This window comes from Schistocerca americana, chromosome 2 (assembly GCF_021461395.2).
Source record: "Schistocerca americana isolate TAMUIC-IGC-003095 chromosome 2, iqSchAmer2.1, whole genome shotgun sequence".
In the NCBI taxonomy this organism is placed as follows: Eukaryota; Metazoa; Arthropoda; class Insecta; order Orthoptera; family Acrididae; genus Schistocerca; species Schistocerca americana.
In genome coordinates, this window is record NC_060120.1 from 575,744,389 (window position 1) to 575,763,409 (window position 19,021).

The 19,021-nt window shown below is 42.7% G+C and overlaps 1 protein-coding gene across 6 annotated transcripts in view; it reads right to left on the reverse strand.

Annotated features, from left to right (window-relative positions):
- The window catches only part of LOC124596070 (RCC1 and BTB domain-containing protein 1-like), a 196,996-nt gene that overhangs the window by 139,100 nt on the left and 38,875 nt on the right, over positions 1 to 19,021 (reverse strand). For all 6 annotated transcript variants that reach the window (XR_006978279.1, XR_006978280.1, XM_047135052.1 and 3 more), the window contains exons 3-5: positions 7,965 to 8,114; positions 6,428 to 6,639; positions 2,484 to 2,642 (exon numbers count right to left, since the gene is read on the reverse strand). Coding sequence is in view for 4 of the 6 variants with exons in the window: in XM_047135052.1 (XP_046991008.1) it covers positions 2,484 to 2,642; positions 6,428 to 6,639; positions 7,965 to 8,114 (521 nt within the window). In the remaining 2 variants the exon portion in view is untranslated. The remainder of the gene's footprint in view (positions 1 to 2,483; positions 2,643 to 6,427; positions 6,640 to 7,964; positions 8,115 to 19,021) is intronic.

Here is a 19,021-nt window from a genome sequence, read left to right on the forward strand (position 1 = left end):
GCTTTCGAGTGGCGAATAATTTTCGAGCAGCAAAGGTCGACACCTTTTCCTTCACTCTGATTTCCTGAATGAGCTTTTCGTCTTTCAAAATGGGGCAATCGCTAGAGGAAGCTGCGTGGTCTCCCATACAGTTGGTGCAACGAGGGGATGGAGGTGGACAAGCACCCTCATGGGCATCCTTGCCACACGTAACACATTTGGCCGGATTGGAACAGGACTGGCTGGTATGATTGAACCGCTGACACCAATAGCAACGCGTAGGGTTTGGGATGTAAGGGCGAACGGAAATCATCTCATAGCCCGCTTTTATTTTCGATTGGAGTTGAACTCTGTCAAATGTCAAAAAGACAGTACGAGTTGAAACGATGTTCGTGTCAACCCTTTTCATGACTCGATGAACAGCCCTGGTCAGACAGGTAGTGTTGAATTTCCTCTTAGGACAATCCGTCGAGGGAGCGTGTATAAACGACCCCACGTGAGGAATTTAAAGTGCAGTGCACTTCCACCCGGACGGGGAAGGTGTGTAGCAGTGAAGTACGCAGCAATTTTTGTGCCTGTAGGGCACTGACTGTTTCTAACAACAAGGTCCCATTTCGTAATCTGGAACAAGACTTTACAGGACCTGCAATTGCATCGACACCTTTCTGAATAATGAAAGGGTTGCCGTGGAGAAGTCGTGACCTTCGTCAGACCGAGAAACAACAAGGAACTGTGGCAACGATGGAAGAACTGCCTGTGGCTGAGACTCATTGAACTTACGCTTGTGAGCAGACATAGTAGAAGATGAGGAAACCATTGCGGCAGTATCCCCCATGATTACCGGTGTCTCCGATGGTGCGCTCCTCCCTTGTGGGAGCCCTCTCTGAGGGCACTCCCGCCTTACGTGATTGTTCACACCTCAGGTCACACCTCCCGAGAAACGGACGGAGGGACAAATCAGCACTTTTGGAAAGTATCAGCTCAGGTGATCACCCCTCCCTGGGCCTGGCCGTTACCAGGGGGTACGTACGTGTCCTACCTGTCTACCCGGGGTGGGGAATTACGCGTTACCCCGTCACCGGCTACGCATGAAAATGCGTGGGTCGACCTTCAGACACACACAGGGAGGAAAAAAGAGAAAGGGAAAAACAAAGAAAGGGGAAGGAAAGAAGAGAGGTCTCAAACGCCGCAGCAGAGAAAAAGGTAAAGAGAAGAGGTAAGGAAAAGAGAAGGACAAAGGAAGGCTGAAGACATGCAAGCAGAGAAAGCGAAGAAAGTGTTACATTTTCCAGTGTCCGTCTCCGGACGTAGGCACAAAACATACTCCCAGAGGGGGAGAAAGGGAAGGGAAGAGGCGGTGTTGAGTGGGGGGGTGGAGATGGGGGATGGGGAAGGATGCGGAAAAGGAAGGTATGCAGCCCGGAAAGGAAGGAGGGCCACATTAGCTCAGGGTCCTGTGCTCGCTACGCACATATCCACAAAAGAGTTGTGGACCCCCTGGGGGGATGCTCCTTCTGCACCCATCTCTCTGCATTATGGCTCCTACCCCTGCAGCCATCCCCACTGCAAGACTTCCCCTATGCATCCTCCTACCACCACCTACTTCATCCCCGGAATTGGTAGAACTTATACTATTAAAGGGAGAGCCATTTCTGAAATGACACTTCATATACCAGCTGTTATGTAAACACTGTTCGGCCTTTTACATCGGCATAACTACCACGCAGTCATCAGTCAGGACGGATGAGCATAGGTAAAGGGTGTATACAGTCAACTCACAGTATCCTGTTGCATAGCATGCTGTACAATGTAACAGTCATAACCTCAGTGCCTGTTTCACCACATGCGTCATCTGCATTCTTCCCCCAGACACCAGTTTCTCAGAACTCCACAGGTAGGAACTAGCACTACAACATGTCCTTGGTTCATGCCACCCACCTGTCCTTAATTTAGGTTAATTCCATCCATCTCAGCATTTACTCACAGTAACTACTCCTTTCTTTACTCCATTTTAGTTTCCCCACATCTTTCATTTCTTGACTCGTCTATTTTTCGCCGTTATGGTTTTAGGGCGCAAAACTGCTGCGGTCATTAGAGCCCGAGGATATTACACTGTGTTCCACCTTTAAGCTCTCAGGTTTTCAAATCTCATTCAGTGCTGTCCCCAACAATCAGTCTTCCCTTCTCATCCCATCTGGTAGTCTCCCCTGACCAGGGGTTCTGGGTGACTTTTCTGAATGTGTGTGTGTGTGTGTGTGTGTGTGTGTGTGTGGGTGGGTGGGCGCGCATGCTGCACCCCTGCCACCACTTGAGTATATTTTTTATCCATCCATTTATATTAGAAGTAGTTGTTAGTTATTTTACATTAATTACAAAGTTGATCAGCAAAGAGGTCTATAGAGCCTTTCAAGAGGGCAGTGTCGGAAAAATATAAAAAGTAATAAAGAATTTCTATGGATTAACACACACAACAAAGTTAAACTTTACATGAGGTATCAACTTACTTCGCCATTTTCTGTTACAGCCATGGATGATGTCTGGCCACAAGCAATGGATACGCATTTCTTCCCACCAATTACACTGTTCACTTTTCTTGGAGCACTCTGGTTGGAGCTCAATGCTGAACCAACCTGACCACAGTTGTTATGTCCCCATGCATAAATCTGTAGCACAGAAAAGTTAATTTTATTTATTGAATTTTCACTCAGTTTAACAGTTTGCCAATGCTGTTTCAGAATTGATTTTATTTTAGTAATCTTAATAAAAAAAAACAATACAAGAAAACGAAAGGGGAAAATACAAACCTGGAAATACTCAACAGACCTAGAAAACCCAAATCAGGATAGCTGAGTCACTAAAATAAGCTTGTTACCTACTTAAATGAACAGCTTTTGTACTTTCCAAATGTGTTTTGGTGACTTAAAAATATAGTAAAATGATCAAGAAACCAAGCAACCTATTATTCCATTCATTTCAGTTACAACTGCACAAGACTATTATGCTGGTGCATGGAGTGACTACTGTGATACCCACACTCACTGAATGATCAGGAGACAAGAGGTACAAGTAAATTCAAAATGTGGCTGTCTTAATTATTAATAAAATATTAACAATTTAATGAATTTAGACATATTAAAACTACAATGTAGAAATACTTATCCATACAATTTCTTGCAATCACTTAGCAGAGGATGAGTTACTATATATCTTCATTGGAGATTTTTGCTGCCAATGACCTTACTCATGATTGGACAGCAATTTGAAGTTCTTTGCAGTTAGGGAAACGTAGTGACAACTTTGGGGAACAGGTGGGAGCAAAATCTGATCTGTACAGAGGTTTGTTCAAACAACTATGATCTGAAAAAGGTTAAGGCGTTTTTCTACGAGTATAGATACGTAGTGCTGTATAGTAAAACTATCACCGAGCTCAACATAGTATGTGGTTTCTTTTTTTTTATGTCCCCCAGCAGTTTTTTTTTAAATTTCACTATGTACTATTCACTTAACTGTTGTGCATCATTCCATGAACTGAACTAGTAATATACCTTCCCTGTACCAAAAGATAGCAATTATAACTTTCTTTCATGAAAAGATCTAACAGTGTTTTACAGGATTCAAAGATTAAATTGACGCATTTGAGGAAAATGCGTCCAAAACACACACACACACACACACACACACACACACACACACACACACACACACACACACACAAAATTGTTAATCAACAATTTCCTGCGAGTGATTTCTGCACAAATCACTGACAACTAAACAGTCATCAACTCCTTGCACAATTTTGTCACTCATGAAATCATCTCCATAACTCAACAAATTTCACAGTGAGTATTCACAGCTTTTCTTTTCCCCATAACAAGTAAATCTGACACTTGAATCCATGGGATTTGTGACTGAAGGAGTTACCCAAACCTTCATCACACAAGGCATGCAACAAAGATCTTCCCTCTCAGAAAACCACAAACTACATACAAGCATCCCAAAAAGGTCATCAAACACCCTGTTTTCAATGCACTGTCACATGCATTTACTTTACATATTGCCCTCTTATGATTTGATTGATAGTTTCATCCCAAACATACTATTTAATCTGTGATCTCTGTTTGCTGCAATTTGATCTCTGTTTACTGCAATCTCAGTACCAAAAAAGATAAGCTCAATAATCACATGTTGCTTTTGACAAATATCAAGAACACAAGTCATTCTGATTGTCTGCTATGGCAACAATGTGTGATGAATGTTCTCCTTGTTGGTTAGGGTTTTATGTAGCGACTGGCTCTCTCCCTGTAGTTGCAGCTGAGTCGGAGCACTTCATGAGATCTGTCACTCGACATAATATACGACATATTTCCTTTTTTTAAAAAAACAAAATGGTCACCGTAGTTGATTCTTGTGAAGCAGAGGTCATGCTAATCAGTGACTCTGAAATCCCATTTGTAGGCAAGGACAGGCTTGACTTCTTCACATTCTGCAGCTGTTACTGGAGCAACTCTCATTACAAACTCATATCACAAAAAAAAAGCACGTCCTTTGCTTTTTTTTCCTAACATATATTTCCTAGAATGGGCATACAGATCATTACAGTCACTCATGAATTAGATAGTACACAGCTTTTCATGCTACATACTCCTCGAAGGCTTAACATGACATACAAGATTACAATATATTTCATTTGTCAAAAAAACCATCTGTTTTTTTGTTTTCATTCTTGGAGAGCATGGTTGCTCCTTGACAGTCAAGCCACTGCCAAACCATGACACCATGCAATTTTTTTTCCATGGACATGTCAACAGAAAATGGACAAAACCTGCAGCACAACTGACACACCACGTGCATGCACTCAAAATAACTTCAGGCATCTTCCCAACTCCTCTTCCTATTATTGCTTGTTGCTTATGGAGCCGGAGGTTGTGGAAATTGAGGGTTGCATAGAACATAATATACAACAAGGATGGACATTTGATTAAGAATCATTAAGCAAGGAGGGTGTCTGTCTGCTTGCAAATTTTGTTCAACATTTTATACTAGCATTACGGCTATCAAGTTCTTAGAATGAATAGTCACAAGTAAACAGTCTATTATGACACACTCAATATCCCAGTGATGAAAATGTTATGGAATTTAAGAGGATGATATGTACTTGTTTCATTACGTAGTTTATTTGGACCACCTCTTCCAATACTTCTTCAGACACTAAAGATGGTGCCTAGGCCCGCAGTGCAAACTTTACTCTCATCCTAGATGGATTGAAATAATAATTTAATAATAATAATTCACACTACTACTTTCCACTTGAAAATATAAAATAAGGAAATCATTCCCACTCGAACCCAAGAATGGAAACACACCGCTATTGCTTTCAATGATAATTATTAATAAATGTGAGATAAGAAGCAGCATGATTGACCCACATCAATTTTTTTTCTGTTATTCCTCAGAAATAAACAAAGTTAGCCACAAAGTTAGTTTTATATTGATATGAAACAGTCGAAATTGAAATAAAAAAGACAAACTGTACATCCAAGATATCCCCTTTTTTTTTTTTTTTTTTTTTTTTTTTTTTTTTGTGACTTCCTCTATTGCTGAAACACTTAACAAGTACTGGACCAGTTCTCTTTTACCCTTTTCCTAGAAATTTGTAGCCAGTGATGATGATAACTAATGCTTATCTGTATTAATGTATAGCCCGACTTCTCCCATAATCTTGAGAGTTCTCCATCATGATGGAATTTACAGAAATGAATTGATTGATTAATTAATTCATGGTGACACTTTTTTCAGTGTCATGAAGGCAAACCCTCACGGATTGATCATAGGTGCATAAAGACAGTAAAAATCAGGTAGACTGATATAAATAGGGCTATGACCTAGCCAAAATTTTGACTGTTCCTACTGTGTTGGATTTGACCATTTTAATGAATTGGAGGAGCACCTTACTAATCATGCCATGTCAATAATAAAACCTTACAGATCAGATACTGAATGTTCATTACCATGTTGCACCCATTTGGAAAATCACTGTTTACGTATCATGTGGTAGATGTTTCAATTCCATTACCTTTTTCAAATATTGCCACCACTTGAGCACAGCTCACAACTAAATGTGAATGAAATACAGACCTGGCTGAATAGACAATTTTCCTGTGGGTACAGCACAAAATGACAGGCGAATGACAGTTTAGCTAGAATTCACTAACGCAACTTTATTTTCTGATGATTTTTTCATAAAATTAGACTGACAGAATTGCTTTTTACAACTTCAAAAGTGTATTAGAGGAAGTAAATCCATCTATCTTTGATGTCTTTAGATGCAAGCAATACTTACACAATCTAATTTCCTTGTTATCTTATATTCATAAGCTTCAGACTTTTAAAACATATAGAACAGATTTGGCACAAAATTTCAGTATTAATGTAGGAATATTTTAATTACCTCACCATCATCGGTCAAAGTAAGCGAATGATGGCTCCCAGCAGCAACTGCAACTACATGCTTGCCTTCAAGAGCCATATCAATCACTGTTGGTTTCAGTCTCTGACAGGAAGTTCCATCTCCCACTTCACAATATCCATTGTGACCCCAAGAGAAAACCAATCCATCTGCAGTATATGCTAAAACATGGGGGCCACTCCCATATGCAAATCCTGGAAACATAACAGAAAAAGAGACCTCTAAAACAAAATGTTCCATCGTGTGTAGCACACTGCTCAAATTTGGATTAGAATTGGATTAAACAGAGCAATAACAAGCAACAACGTTTTACATAAAAAGTTGCTAAGATTGTGCTAATGAAGCACAAATTTTAACTACAATGCCACATACAATAAAAGATATCTTCCAATTCTGTGCAAGTAATAATATTATTAAATAATCGTCCTGTAGATCCGTCAATGTCTCCAGTAGAAAGGAATTGCGTGACCATAATCCAGCAACCTACCTACCCTTCCATCCTCACCCCTCTCCCCCACCCCTTCCCTTCCAACCCGTTAAACCCTCCAGAATATAATTTACCCCTTAATACAATTCTACTGTACTTAGATGCAGCACAAAAATTTAATATTTGCTCTTAATACATTTCATTTAACAATCAACACTGATTTTATACCATTAAAATACTATATTTAATAATCTATAATTTTTCCATTCCTTGCAATGTGAAAACTATTAGTCCTAGAGAAAAAATGAACAGGACCTTTATTGTGGGAAATTTAACGTAGTTTAATTTTGTACCAACAAACTTTTCTGCTAGAAGCTTTCAAGTAATTCACGAAAAACATAAAAGGGTGATCTTTAAACACCCCACCATCCTTACACTTGCACCCCAACAGTGGGGATTTTTAGTGTGTTGTCCATGACACACCCTTCTACCATCGCACAAAAATTTGCAGCTACATCCTTTTTTCCTTTAATTTTTGTACATTAACAGGACTAACAAGTGACTGCACAACTGACATTATATAGGAGAAGAACAGGAAGTAATTTGAGAAATATAAGCCAAAATGTCACAGAGAATCATTAGAGCACAGTGTTAGAACATCCTTCTACAGTAGATTACTAATTTCAGTTGTGGAAAGCTTCACTGTAATAATAAGCACAGCTCATAACTTTTGAATGTTCAGGTTTCAGACTAACGTAAAACTGTTCTCTATCCAAAGGTTAGTTTGGATACTGCAGTGTTTTACAAGGCATGGTGATATTGGAGGTAGTAAACCCTTGTTTTCCTCCAATCTGTGAACTGACTTACCAAGTCAGTTGTAGAAGGAAGCTGCAGTTTAACACTGATTCCAAGTCAGAGTTATCTTTCATTCTTCACATTAACTCTAATGCTAGCAGAGTTATATCCTTTAGTTACTAAACACAGTTAACATTCAGACATAAGTCACAGTTCTTAGTTTTAGAACAACCATAAATGTACAGGTGTCTTATTTATAGATTTGACATAAAATTGAAGTGCAAAAATTTCTCTTACCTTCCACACGCTTATGACAAAGTGCCTTTACTTTTTTTGGAAAAAGTGTGCTATCATGACATTCTAGTCCCAAGCATCCTGCAGAATTGGAGCCCAGTGCATAAACATTGTCATCTTCTGTAACTATTAGAGCTTCATTTCCACTGTTCCCTAAAAGGAAAAAAAAGAGGGATATTTTTTCCTCATGTGTCAGAGATAAAGAACAGGTCACGCAGCAATGTGCAGGATTTGTATGGTATCAAGTACTTCATTAAGAAACACGGTCAAGTCTTGTCAATTATTCATCATTTTCAAAATACAGGGTGTCCAGAAAATGGCTCCCTGATTTTAAAATTAAATATCTCGAAAACAAAGATCGATAGAGGAATGCAGTAAACGGTATGTTTATTGTGAAAGCTGTAAGAAGTTTATACAGCAGTTTGAAATAATAGTTACAAGAGCTGCTAACAGATGGCGCTGTACGCGTACAGCTCATATCAGCATACATAAGTGAAATAATCATATGAAAACGATCTTTGCAAACAATCACATCAAAATGTTTTCAAAATGTTCACCATTGGCACTACAGAGGTGGCGCAAACGAAGAATGAAATTCGCCATCACATTTCGTAGTGTCTCAACCGAAATGGATTCACATGCCACAGAGATCGCCGATTCAAGCTCGTCCAGCGTGGCGGGATGCTTCGGGTAGACCATGTCTTTCACTGTGCCCCACAAAAAAATGTCACAGGGGGTCAAATCCGGCAAATACGGAGGCCAATCCATGCCTGCACTAGTATATTTGGGATATTCCAAAGCAATGACTCGATTCCCGAAGTATTCCTCAAGAAAGCAAAACACTTGTTCGGTCCGGTGTGGTCGGGCTCCATCTTGCATAAACCATTCAGTACCTGGTCGATCCTCTAACACTTGCTGTGTGGCGACAAATTGTTCCAAAATTGCAGCGTACCGTGCACCAGTGACCGTTTCTCAAATGAAAAAAGGGCCAATAATGCCTCTGCTGCATACTGCAGCCCACACAGTAACTTTAGGAGAATACAGGGGTTTCGCTTCACACCAATATGGCTTTTCAGAACCCCAAAATTGCTAGTTCTGCTTATTCACATATCCATTCAGGTGGAAATGTGCTTCATCTGTAAACCAGATGCAGCCAACATCAAATCCTTCACTATCAATCATTGTGAGCATCTGATTAGCAAAGGCAACCCTTTGTTGCACAGCTCTTACGGGTATGGCCTGGTGCGTTTGAATTTTGAATGGAAACATGTGTAGGCTCTTTCTCAGTATTTTCTGCATGCTGGAACGCTTCAAACCAGTCTCAGACGCAATTCTATGGACGAATGACATTGGATTTCGCTGAATATGCCCCACTAGATCATCAGTTACGCTGCCTGTTCGTTGAAATTTTGCGAAGAGTGTACGAATGGTTTTCGCATCGGGTCCTTTTGGAACATTAAATCGTGCTTGAAAACTTCGCCTTGTTGCCGTAGGACTCCCTTCTAATCTGTGGTACTCTAGCACCAGAGAAACGTGTTGTTCAATGGAGTACATGGTTTTAATCTCTTCCTTCGGTACGCTAACCTCCTTTCACGTTTCGATAGTGGAACTGATCGCTCTGGGCTTTGGATCGCTATTTATACTAGGCATTACATATGGCGATTACAGCGCCATCTGTTAGCAGCTTTTGTAACTATTATCTCAAACTGCTGTATAAACTTCTAACAGCTTTCACAATAAACATACTGTTTACTGCATTCCTCTATCAATCTTTGTTTTCGAGATATTTAATTTTGAAATCAGGGAGTCCTTTTCTGGACACCCTATATAATATTAAATTCAACAGTAAGTAAATGAGACAATGGGAATATGGAAGATACTGAGCTGCTAAATAAGGGCTAAGTACGATCTGCTGCTTCTACCCACACTAATATTATAAATGTGAAAGTGAATATGTCTGCTACATTTTCATAACCAAACTGCTGAACTGATTTTGATGAAACGTGTTTTGGAGATAGCTACAACCCCAGGGAAGAACATAGGCTACTTTAGACAGTAAAGAAAAATTGACCTCTAAGGGGTTGAAGTACAGAATGGAACATTTTCTTGTCAGTGAACATAAATCATGTTAACAATTATCAAATTTGTTGTATAATGTACATATTGTATAATGTGTAGCTACTTCAACAGCATAGTACACAGATGCACACTCCTGACCCCCCCCCCCCCCCCCTCCCAAACAGGTACTGCTTGACAGTGACGCGATGCCGTGCATGCTATGCCATTGGACATTTGGAGGGGGGGAGGAGGGAGCAAACATCATGAGGTATGCTTACCCCCTAAGCAGGAGGGAGATATGCAAAAGCCACTGACATTACTGCACACACAAATATTATAAAATTTGCACTGCACTGAACTACAAATTATTTATTTTCTTTCTTTGTCGATTTAACTCTATTTAACAATTTCAGAAAGTCCACATTTTATTTTAGTGGCCAAATTGACTCCCTGAAACATAAATCCATTTTATAGTAGCTAACAGATTACTGGCACTACACACATACATATCCACTCTGCTGCATATCCAGATACTCAAAAATTACTGGCTTCCTTACTCACTACCACTCACCATAAAGAAACTACTGATAGGCAAGCATAGCCACAGGCAACAGCTAACACTGATATACTGAACCAAGCATATTCCAAATGGTTGTCCCCCAATTAAATAAAACAACTCAGGTGGCCTTTTTTGGTCTGACTATTTCCAAAGATATTTTGCAGACAAAGAATGAGATACCTACAGAGCATTATGGAACTTTTCTTAATAGACTATTAAAATGGTCACAAGCTTTATCATCACATATCCCCAAAATATATGTAATTCTTGTATTTTTATAAACAGATAAAGGTTAAAGCAACTTCCTTCTTGCCCAGGTATAGCAGGTGTGGTTGACTGAACATTAATGCCTGTTTGGTTATTTAGAGTTTACAATTCTATTTACTCAAATATGTGGCCAGCGATTGTCAGCATATACAGAAGCCAGTGTTAGAATACAAATCTGTCTCACTACTGATTTTTTTAATTTTTTTCCACTGTCTGCAGCATCAAGTCAGCCAAAGTTACTTAGTCATGGAACAAGCCACCATATAATAATTTGTAGAATGCTGATAAAGATTTGAAACATAAAACAATATCATTACAGCAAGAAAGAAGACTAGCGACAAAACATTAAAAGACTTTAAACTTCCTGACAGATTAAAATTGTTTGCCAGACGAGGATTCGAGAATGGGACCTTTGCTTTTCATAAGCAAGTGCTCTACTGACTAACACATGCAAGAACAACTCATCCTCACAGCTTCACATCTGCCAGAACCTCTCTCTCTCGTCTTCCAATCTGAATCACTACAGCACGAACAAAATGCAGAGGTCCCAGGTTCAAGTCCTGGACTGATACCCAGTTTTAATCTAGCACAAAGTATCAAATCAGCACACACACTGCTGTAGAGTGAAATTTCATTCTGTAAATGCAAACAAATGTATAACACACTACAATGGAAGCTCTACACTTCTGCGCACAGAATAAAAGGAGGCTTCAAATTAAGATCTGGAACTCCAGAGCATATTCCTCAGATTTTTTGTTTCTACAGAATGACTGTTGAAAATGCTATGAAAAGAGTTGTCAATAACCTTTTTATCCACAATGAAGTTACATCCACTCTTTAATGAGGAAAACACATAACATTGGAAAACAGTACATACAGTGCCTTGGGCTTACCCAATGGATTGGAATATTTTAAGTATGGCACAGCAATCACTGTGTTGAACATTGATTATGCATTAAAACTGTTTGCTGAAGCTACCATTGCTGACTGTTCCATTTTAATTGTGTCATCTAGACACTCAAAAAATCACTTCATACACACAAACCAACTATCACATGTGTCTGTACTGCACTCTCATCTGTTTCTGAATGGCTCTCCTATCTGTATTTAGATCCTCAATATAGAGTGAGAGGTGGGGAGGGGGGGGGGGTGACTTATTGGCAATTTCATTGTTATTTCATTGTTGGAGCTGTCACTTTTGCAGTTGTTTGCATTCTCTCTTGGTAACATTAGAAATCATGACATTTTCTCATTATACAACAAGATGTTCTACAATCTCACTGTTTATTTTTACTGCATGTTTATCTTTAATATCCCTCAATTTTATAGAAGAATTATCCAAAGGTGACCCATTATCCTGTCATCAATTGTCTATGTGGCTGAGTCCCTTAACAATAGTAATTACCATTTAGGTGCTCATGAAATGGCCACTTGATCGAGCAAGCACGAGCTGCAATTACCTGCTGCCACATTTTGAAGGCAGCATTATTTACATGGTGGGTGGGTTGACTTTAGGGGCACTTAACACTGAGATTATCAGTGCACTGACAGATTTTAGAAGAAACAAAATTCACTAAAAATCACTAAAATTGTTGCACATAGTGAGTATAAAAGCTACAAAATGACACTTATGCATTCACTCCCACATCACTCACATTCACTCACACAATCACTATCTCACATACCTTAAGACAATGGGGAAAAGGTGAAAAGTTCTATACCAGAGATTAAAAGACAAGCAAAATAACAGAAGATCTAGCGGGTGTGTTGGGGAGGGAACATGGGAGACAGGAAAAAGAAGGAAGCTGAAAATCATAGCGAAGAGACGCAAGGCGGAGCCCAACCGGTAAACCCGCCCGAGGGTGGGAATCAGGTGGGCAATGTCCTTGGTCTGGAAACAGGATAGAATAAGAAGGATGAGTGGGAGAGGAACATACAGCAATTGCATAAGAAACCAGAAGCTGGGACTGCTGAACAGAAAGGGGGGAGGGGGGGGGGGGGGGGAAGGGGATCCCCGATTCAACCAGGGAAGGCACCAGTGGCCAAACGGATACCACGATCGTTGACTGGATCCAGGAGGCACACAGTGTGGAAGGAGCAGCCGAACCATAAACTTGACAACCATATTCCAAGCGAGACAGCACTAAAGCCTGATAAAGACAGAGAAGAGTGGAATGATCCGCAGCCCAAGAGGTGTGGGCAAGGAAGTGAAGGACATTGAGTTTACGGAAACATCCTATCTTCAGAAGTCTGATATGAGGCAGCCAAGTGAGCTTGTTGTCAAAAAGAAGACCCAGGAAATGAAACTGTGGGACCACAGGTAATCGTCATGCATCAAGGTAGAGCTCCAGATCAGGGTGGACCACCCGTGACTTTAAAGGAGATAACTGAAACCCGTGTGAGAGGGTCCAGGCAGAGGCATGCCATATGGCACTCTGGAGCTGCCGTTCTGTAGATGCCATTGAAGAGGAACTAACCCAAATGCAGAACTCATCCACATACACAGCAGGGGTGAGCAAAGGACCGAAGGAGGCCACAAATCCATCTATAGCAATGAGGGAAAGAAGTACACTCAATACGAAACCCTGTGGGTTGCCATTCTCCTTGGTTCATGGAGAACTAAAAACAGTACCAACCCGAACCCGGAAAGACCGATGGAACAGGAACTGGTGGATAAAAGTCGGGAGTGGGCCCCGAAGACCCCACTCATGAAGTGTAAGTAAGATATGATGGTGCTAAGCCATATCATAGGCCTTGCAAAGGTCGAAAAATACTGCAACCAAATGGCGGCGCTGGAAAAAAGCCTGCCGAACTGCGGTTTCCAGGCGAAGTAAATGGTCAATCAGAGACCGTCCTTTTCGGAAGCTACACTGGTAAGGTGACAATAGATCCCAAGATTCGAGGATCCAATGGAGCCAACGGGCTATCATACGTTCAAGTAACTTGCAAACAACATTTGTCAGACTAACTGCCCAATAGCTTTAGACAAAGAGGGGGTTCTTACCAGGCTTAAGGACGGGAACCATGATGCTATCCCTCCACTGAGAAGGGAAGTCACCCTGGAGCCAAATACGGTTAAGCACCCGGAGAAGATGACGTCTTTCTGGAGCACTGAGATATTGAAGCAATTGGTTATGAATGGAGTCTGGGCCAGGAGTCATATCATGAGAAGAAGAAAGTTCAGGAAGAAGTTCCCATTCAGTAAAAGATTCATTGTAAGATTCTGACTGACAAGAGGTAAAATATAAGGCAGAAGCTTCAGCCCGCCGTTTCTGGTGAAATAAAGCAGCCGGACAGGAGGTTGACACTGATGCTGTTGCAAAATGGGTTGCAAGATGTTCCGTGAGAATCAACGAGTCCGTGCAAAGGTCATCCAGTAGGGCAAGGCTCAAGAGGGCAGACTGCCGATGGCAACCTTGGAGAGAACGAAGTGTAGCCCATACCTGTGACATAGGGGCAGTAGAACTGAGGGAAGAAACAAAGCATTCCCAACACACCCATTTGCTCCGTTTGATTAAGTAACAGGCTTTGGCGCGAAGGCATTTACAGGTAATACGATTGGCAGCGGATGGGTGCCTCTTAAGGTGTTGCAAAGCTTGACGGTGATCAAAGATGGCAATGGCAATGGCCGTACTCCACCAGGGGACGTGCCGGCGGCGAAATGGTCCAGATGAGTGTGGGATAGCAAGGCTAGCATCGGGAACGATCACATCAGACATGTCACGTAGGACGTCATCAATACAATCTGACAAAGAGGGAGTAAAAAATGACCTGTGCAGTATATAGAAGCCAATCGGCACGTTGGAAAGACAAATGAGGTAACCTGTCCATCGGGGAGTGGGAAGGGGGAAGGGGGAGAGAGAATTAACAGGAAGTGGTCACTATTGCAAAGGTCATCGTATGGCAACCAGTCTAATGAAGGGAGGAGGGAGGGAGAAGAAAGAGAAAGATCAATGGCAGAAAAGGTACCACAACCAGCACTGAAATGGGTAGGGGAGCCATCATTAACAAGGCACAAGTCGTGGTCTGCAAGAAACTGGTCTATGAGAAGACCCCGACTAGATGGAAATGTACTGCCCCGTAAGGGGGTGATGAGCATTAAAATTCCCGAGAAGGAGGAAGGGAGGAGGTAGTTGCTGAAGAAGGGCAGTTAAGGCAGAAGGTGTAAGAGTCCTGTCAGGAGGGAGATAAAGATTGCAAACTGTGACCCCAGAGACCAGGTGGAGCCTAACAGCAACTGCTTCCCATATAGTTTGAAGAGGAATCTACATGCTAGCAACGTCTGTACGGACCAACGTACAAATGCCACCAGAGGCCCAATTGCAACAGAAAGCACGGAACCCATGGAGGGTCGGTGAGTTAAGTGACAGTAATATCCATTACAATTCCATTGGGTAACCACAGAATGATGATTCAAATGGGGGGGAAAGGGGGGGGGGGGCCAACAGGCTAAAACCAGTCATGCCGCAGGGTCACCATCCGTCACTGACAAGAAGGGAGCGACATTCATGAACAGCAGGTCAGAGTCAGGTTACGAAGGTGGGGACGGGTCCCCTGGCGACACCAGAGGCTCCTTGTTCCATAACTTATGTTTCTTGTTCTTTTCTGTTTGAGATTGAGGAGGGCTGTGCTGCAAAAAGGAGCCAGCTACAGCAAGATCCGGAACAGAAAGAGAGCGGGTGATGTGGGCGCCCACAGACTGTGGTTCTTGTGGCCATCGTGTGGCAGCAGACCTTTGGCCTGGAAGGTGCCGAGAAGGGGGGTCCCGGGAGGGACACCCTTGACTGGCAGATGCAGAAGAAGTGGGACACTTCTCCGGCTGGCGAAGGGGAGCGGTGCCCAGAGGGGAGGGTGTGGGAACCACAGGGGAGGGGAGGGAGGAGAGGGGTTCGCGACTGGGGTAAGGAAGAGGGAGGAAGGGGTGAAGATGTAACTAAAGGATAGCTAGATGTCATTGACACAGGATGAAGACTTGTGTAATGCTTACAAATCTCAGTGTAGGTTAGACAATCAAGGGACTTATACTCCTGTATCTTCTTCTCCTTCTTATAAGCTGGGCAATGCGATTAACGTGGAGAATGATTGCCATGACAATTAACACACACAGGACGAGGAACTCAGGAACTCCCCCCATGGAGTGGATGTCCACAGTCACCACAGAGAGGGGTTTGCGAAAAGTGGGAAGACATGTGTCCAAAATGCAAGCACTTAAACATCTCATAAGTGGTGGGATGTACGGCTTCATGTGACATTGATAAACCATAACCTTGACCTTCTCAGGGAAGGTATCCCCTTCAAAGGCCACAATAAAGGCACCAGTATCAGTGCGATTGTCCTTCGGGCCCTTCTGAACACGCCGAACAAAGTGAACAACCCGCCATCCTAGATTGTCCCCAAGTTTCTCATCAGTTTGAAGGATGAGGTCCCTGAGAAAAATTACACCTTGAACCATATTCAAAGACTGGTGGGGGGGGGGGGGGGGGGGGGGGGTGTATGGACACAGGAATTGTGCCAAGATGGTCACAGGCATGAAGGGCCGCAGACTGGGCAAACAGAGTAGTTTTGATCAACAACAAACCCGACGGCATCTTGCTCAGAGAGTCCACTTCGTCAAACTTGTCTTCAATGTGTTCGACAAAAAATAAAGATTTGGTATTTGTGAAAGTATCCCCATCAGTCCTGGTGCAAAACACATAGTGGGGGAAAGGTTTCGCCCCAAGTCGACGAGCCTGACCCTCCTCCCAGGGGGTAGCCATGGAAGGGAAGGCCAAAGGGGCAGAAGAAGCAGCAGTAAAAGAATTATTTCCATTCAAAGAGACAGCCGTAGGAGAATAGCCAGAGTTCTGGACCCATATGCATTTCATTTGCATAGTGTCCGCCCTGATACCACCCACTCCGATCAGGGGCTCTCCCCACGGGTGCCACCCAGCCACAGCAAGGGCCGTCTGGCATGGCAGCCATTGCCGGGAGTTCCGATGCTCCAGGATGACAAGCAACCGCTCCTAGGCTTAAATGAGGAGGTCACAGCTCAGGTACCAGAAGTGTGATCCCTGTGTTTTCAGGGGGCTCAACCAAAAGGGTACATAGTGACCCCACCATACGGGCTGGCTACCGTGCTGGCTATGTACCCTAGCATCTAACAACAATGTGAAAGAAAAGATGGAAGGAACTAGGAAGGCACATGCCAGAGACACTAGGTAAGGTGCTCTTCCCGAAATGGCTCATACTACAGAATAGAAATTTAGTAATGGAGGTCAAACCCCAGAGGGGGACCAGAGAATACCAAAAGGATGAGGTAGTTACTCAACAAAACCAAATCGCAAAGCCAACATAACCAGGAGGATAGCGTGGCCAACATAAACAAGGACACCAAGAGAGGGAGAGGAGAGGGTGGAGGGGAAGGAGCAAGAACAGGAAAGGAGGGGAAGGGAAAGGAAGGAAGGCTGCAATAGCTCAGGGCCCTGTGCTCACGACACACGTACTCACCAAAGGACCGTGAGCCCCTTGGGGGAGGGGGGGGGGGGTGTGGCAGAGTGGCAGCCATTGTTGTTGGAGGAGGGTGTCCTGAACTACTTTATCTGCTGCGTATAAGCATTGTAGAGTGTGAAGGGCACTCACAGAATCTCAACAGACAAGGAATTTAGTACCAAAATCATGTCGCATCTGCTCCAGTGCCCACAAGATTGCATATAATTCCATGTCGAAGATAGTAAACTCTTGAGGCAATCTGACGCTGCGGACATGATAAGTAAAAACAGAGCAACCAACAGAAGCAACCTGTTTCAACCCATCTGCAAGAACAGCTGTAAAGTTGTGGTGCTCAGTTAAAATGTCTTTAAATAATGCATTTAGAACATATGCAGGAATGCAACACCTCTTGTCTTCACTAAATCTAAAATTACTCTGGGCCTCTGGAGTAACCAGTGTGGTAGACATTTAAAACCCTGGATTTGGAGCTGTACATGCTCCACACCAAGTGATTCCAGAACATGCTGCACACAGATCCCAATGGCGTCGTTACCATGTACAACTGAAAAAAAGGCGTTCCAGAGGACAAGCAACAGTATGGTATATAGATGAATTCAGAGATGTGAGGAACTTATGTGTCTGATGCACCATAAGATGTTGCCATCAGATTGTAAGTGGTGGTTCACCAGCCTTAGCACAGAGACTGTGTATGGGGCTGATCCTATAAGTACCCGTGGCCAATCTAATCCCCCTCATGGTGAATACCATCAAAAATCTGCAGATAAGAAGGCCTTGGCTATCGATATGCTATGTGCCCATAGTCCAGCCGTGAACCTATGAAAGCCCTATAGAACTGGAGCAGATGCACCTTGTCCATTCCCCAAGATCTTCGGCTAAGGCACTTCATGATATTCAGTGCCTACAGGGTCCTAGCATTCAGGTATCGTGGATGTGGTAATCAGAACAGTTTGGCATCAAATATGAGGCTCAGAAACCTCATTGAGTCTTCAAAATGTAGAATGGTATCCATCATATGTAAGACAGGTAAATTCAAAATGCGACGAGAAGGATTAAAATTAACACACACACACACACACACACACACACACACACACACACACAAAATTATCTGCAGAAAACTGAAAACCCGTCTTCATCCCACTCCTCTAACCTCTAACCTCTGCCACAGGCACCGACTCCATTGCATCCCACTCCTCTAACCTCTGCCGCAGGCACCGACTCCATGGGGCCCGAGGAGGCCCAAGCCCCCTCGAAAATTCATTTGGGGGGTGGAGGCACCCCCCCCCCCCCCAATAATTTCAGAAAATTATTTGTTATATTATGCTTTGAAAACCACAACATTTTGTTGGAATTTTTATTTTCCTTGTTGGACGATAGTTACCTTTTAAAATACATTCTGTACCGAGTTAAAACACACAATTATTAAGGTAGTAAGCAGGTTAACTGAAAACTAGTGGTGTGAATCATGATAGTGTTACGGTGCTGTGGGCACACTTAGAATTTATCCCAGTGCGTGAATATTCGGGTAAAGGCTGGCGCCGGCGGGTCAGCGCTGTGGCCACGGCGACATCAAAAGGACTGGAGCAGAAGTGCCTTGCGTCGCCTTGACGCTTCGAGACATTATGACACCGCAGCTATATGAAGCCCACCCTGCTGTCGCAGTCATTCAGTGCATGCCTCAGACATG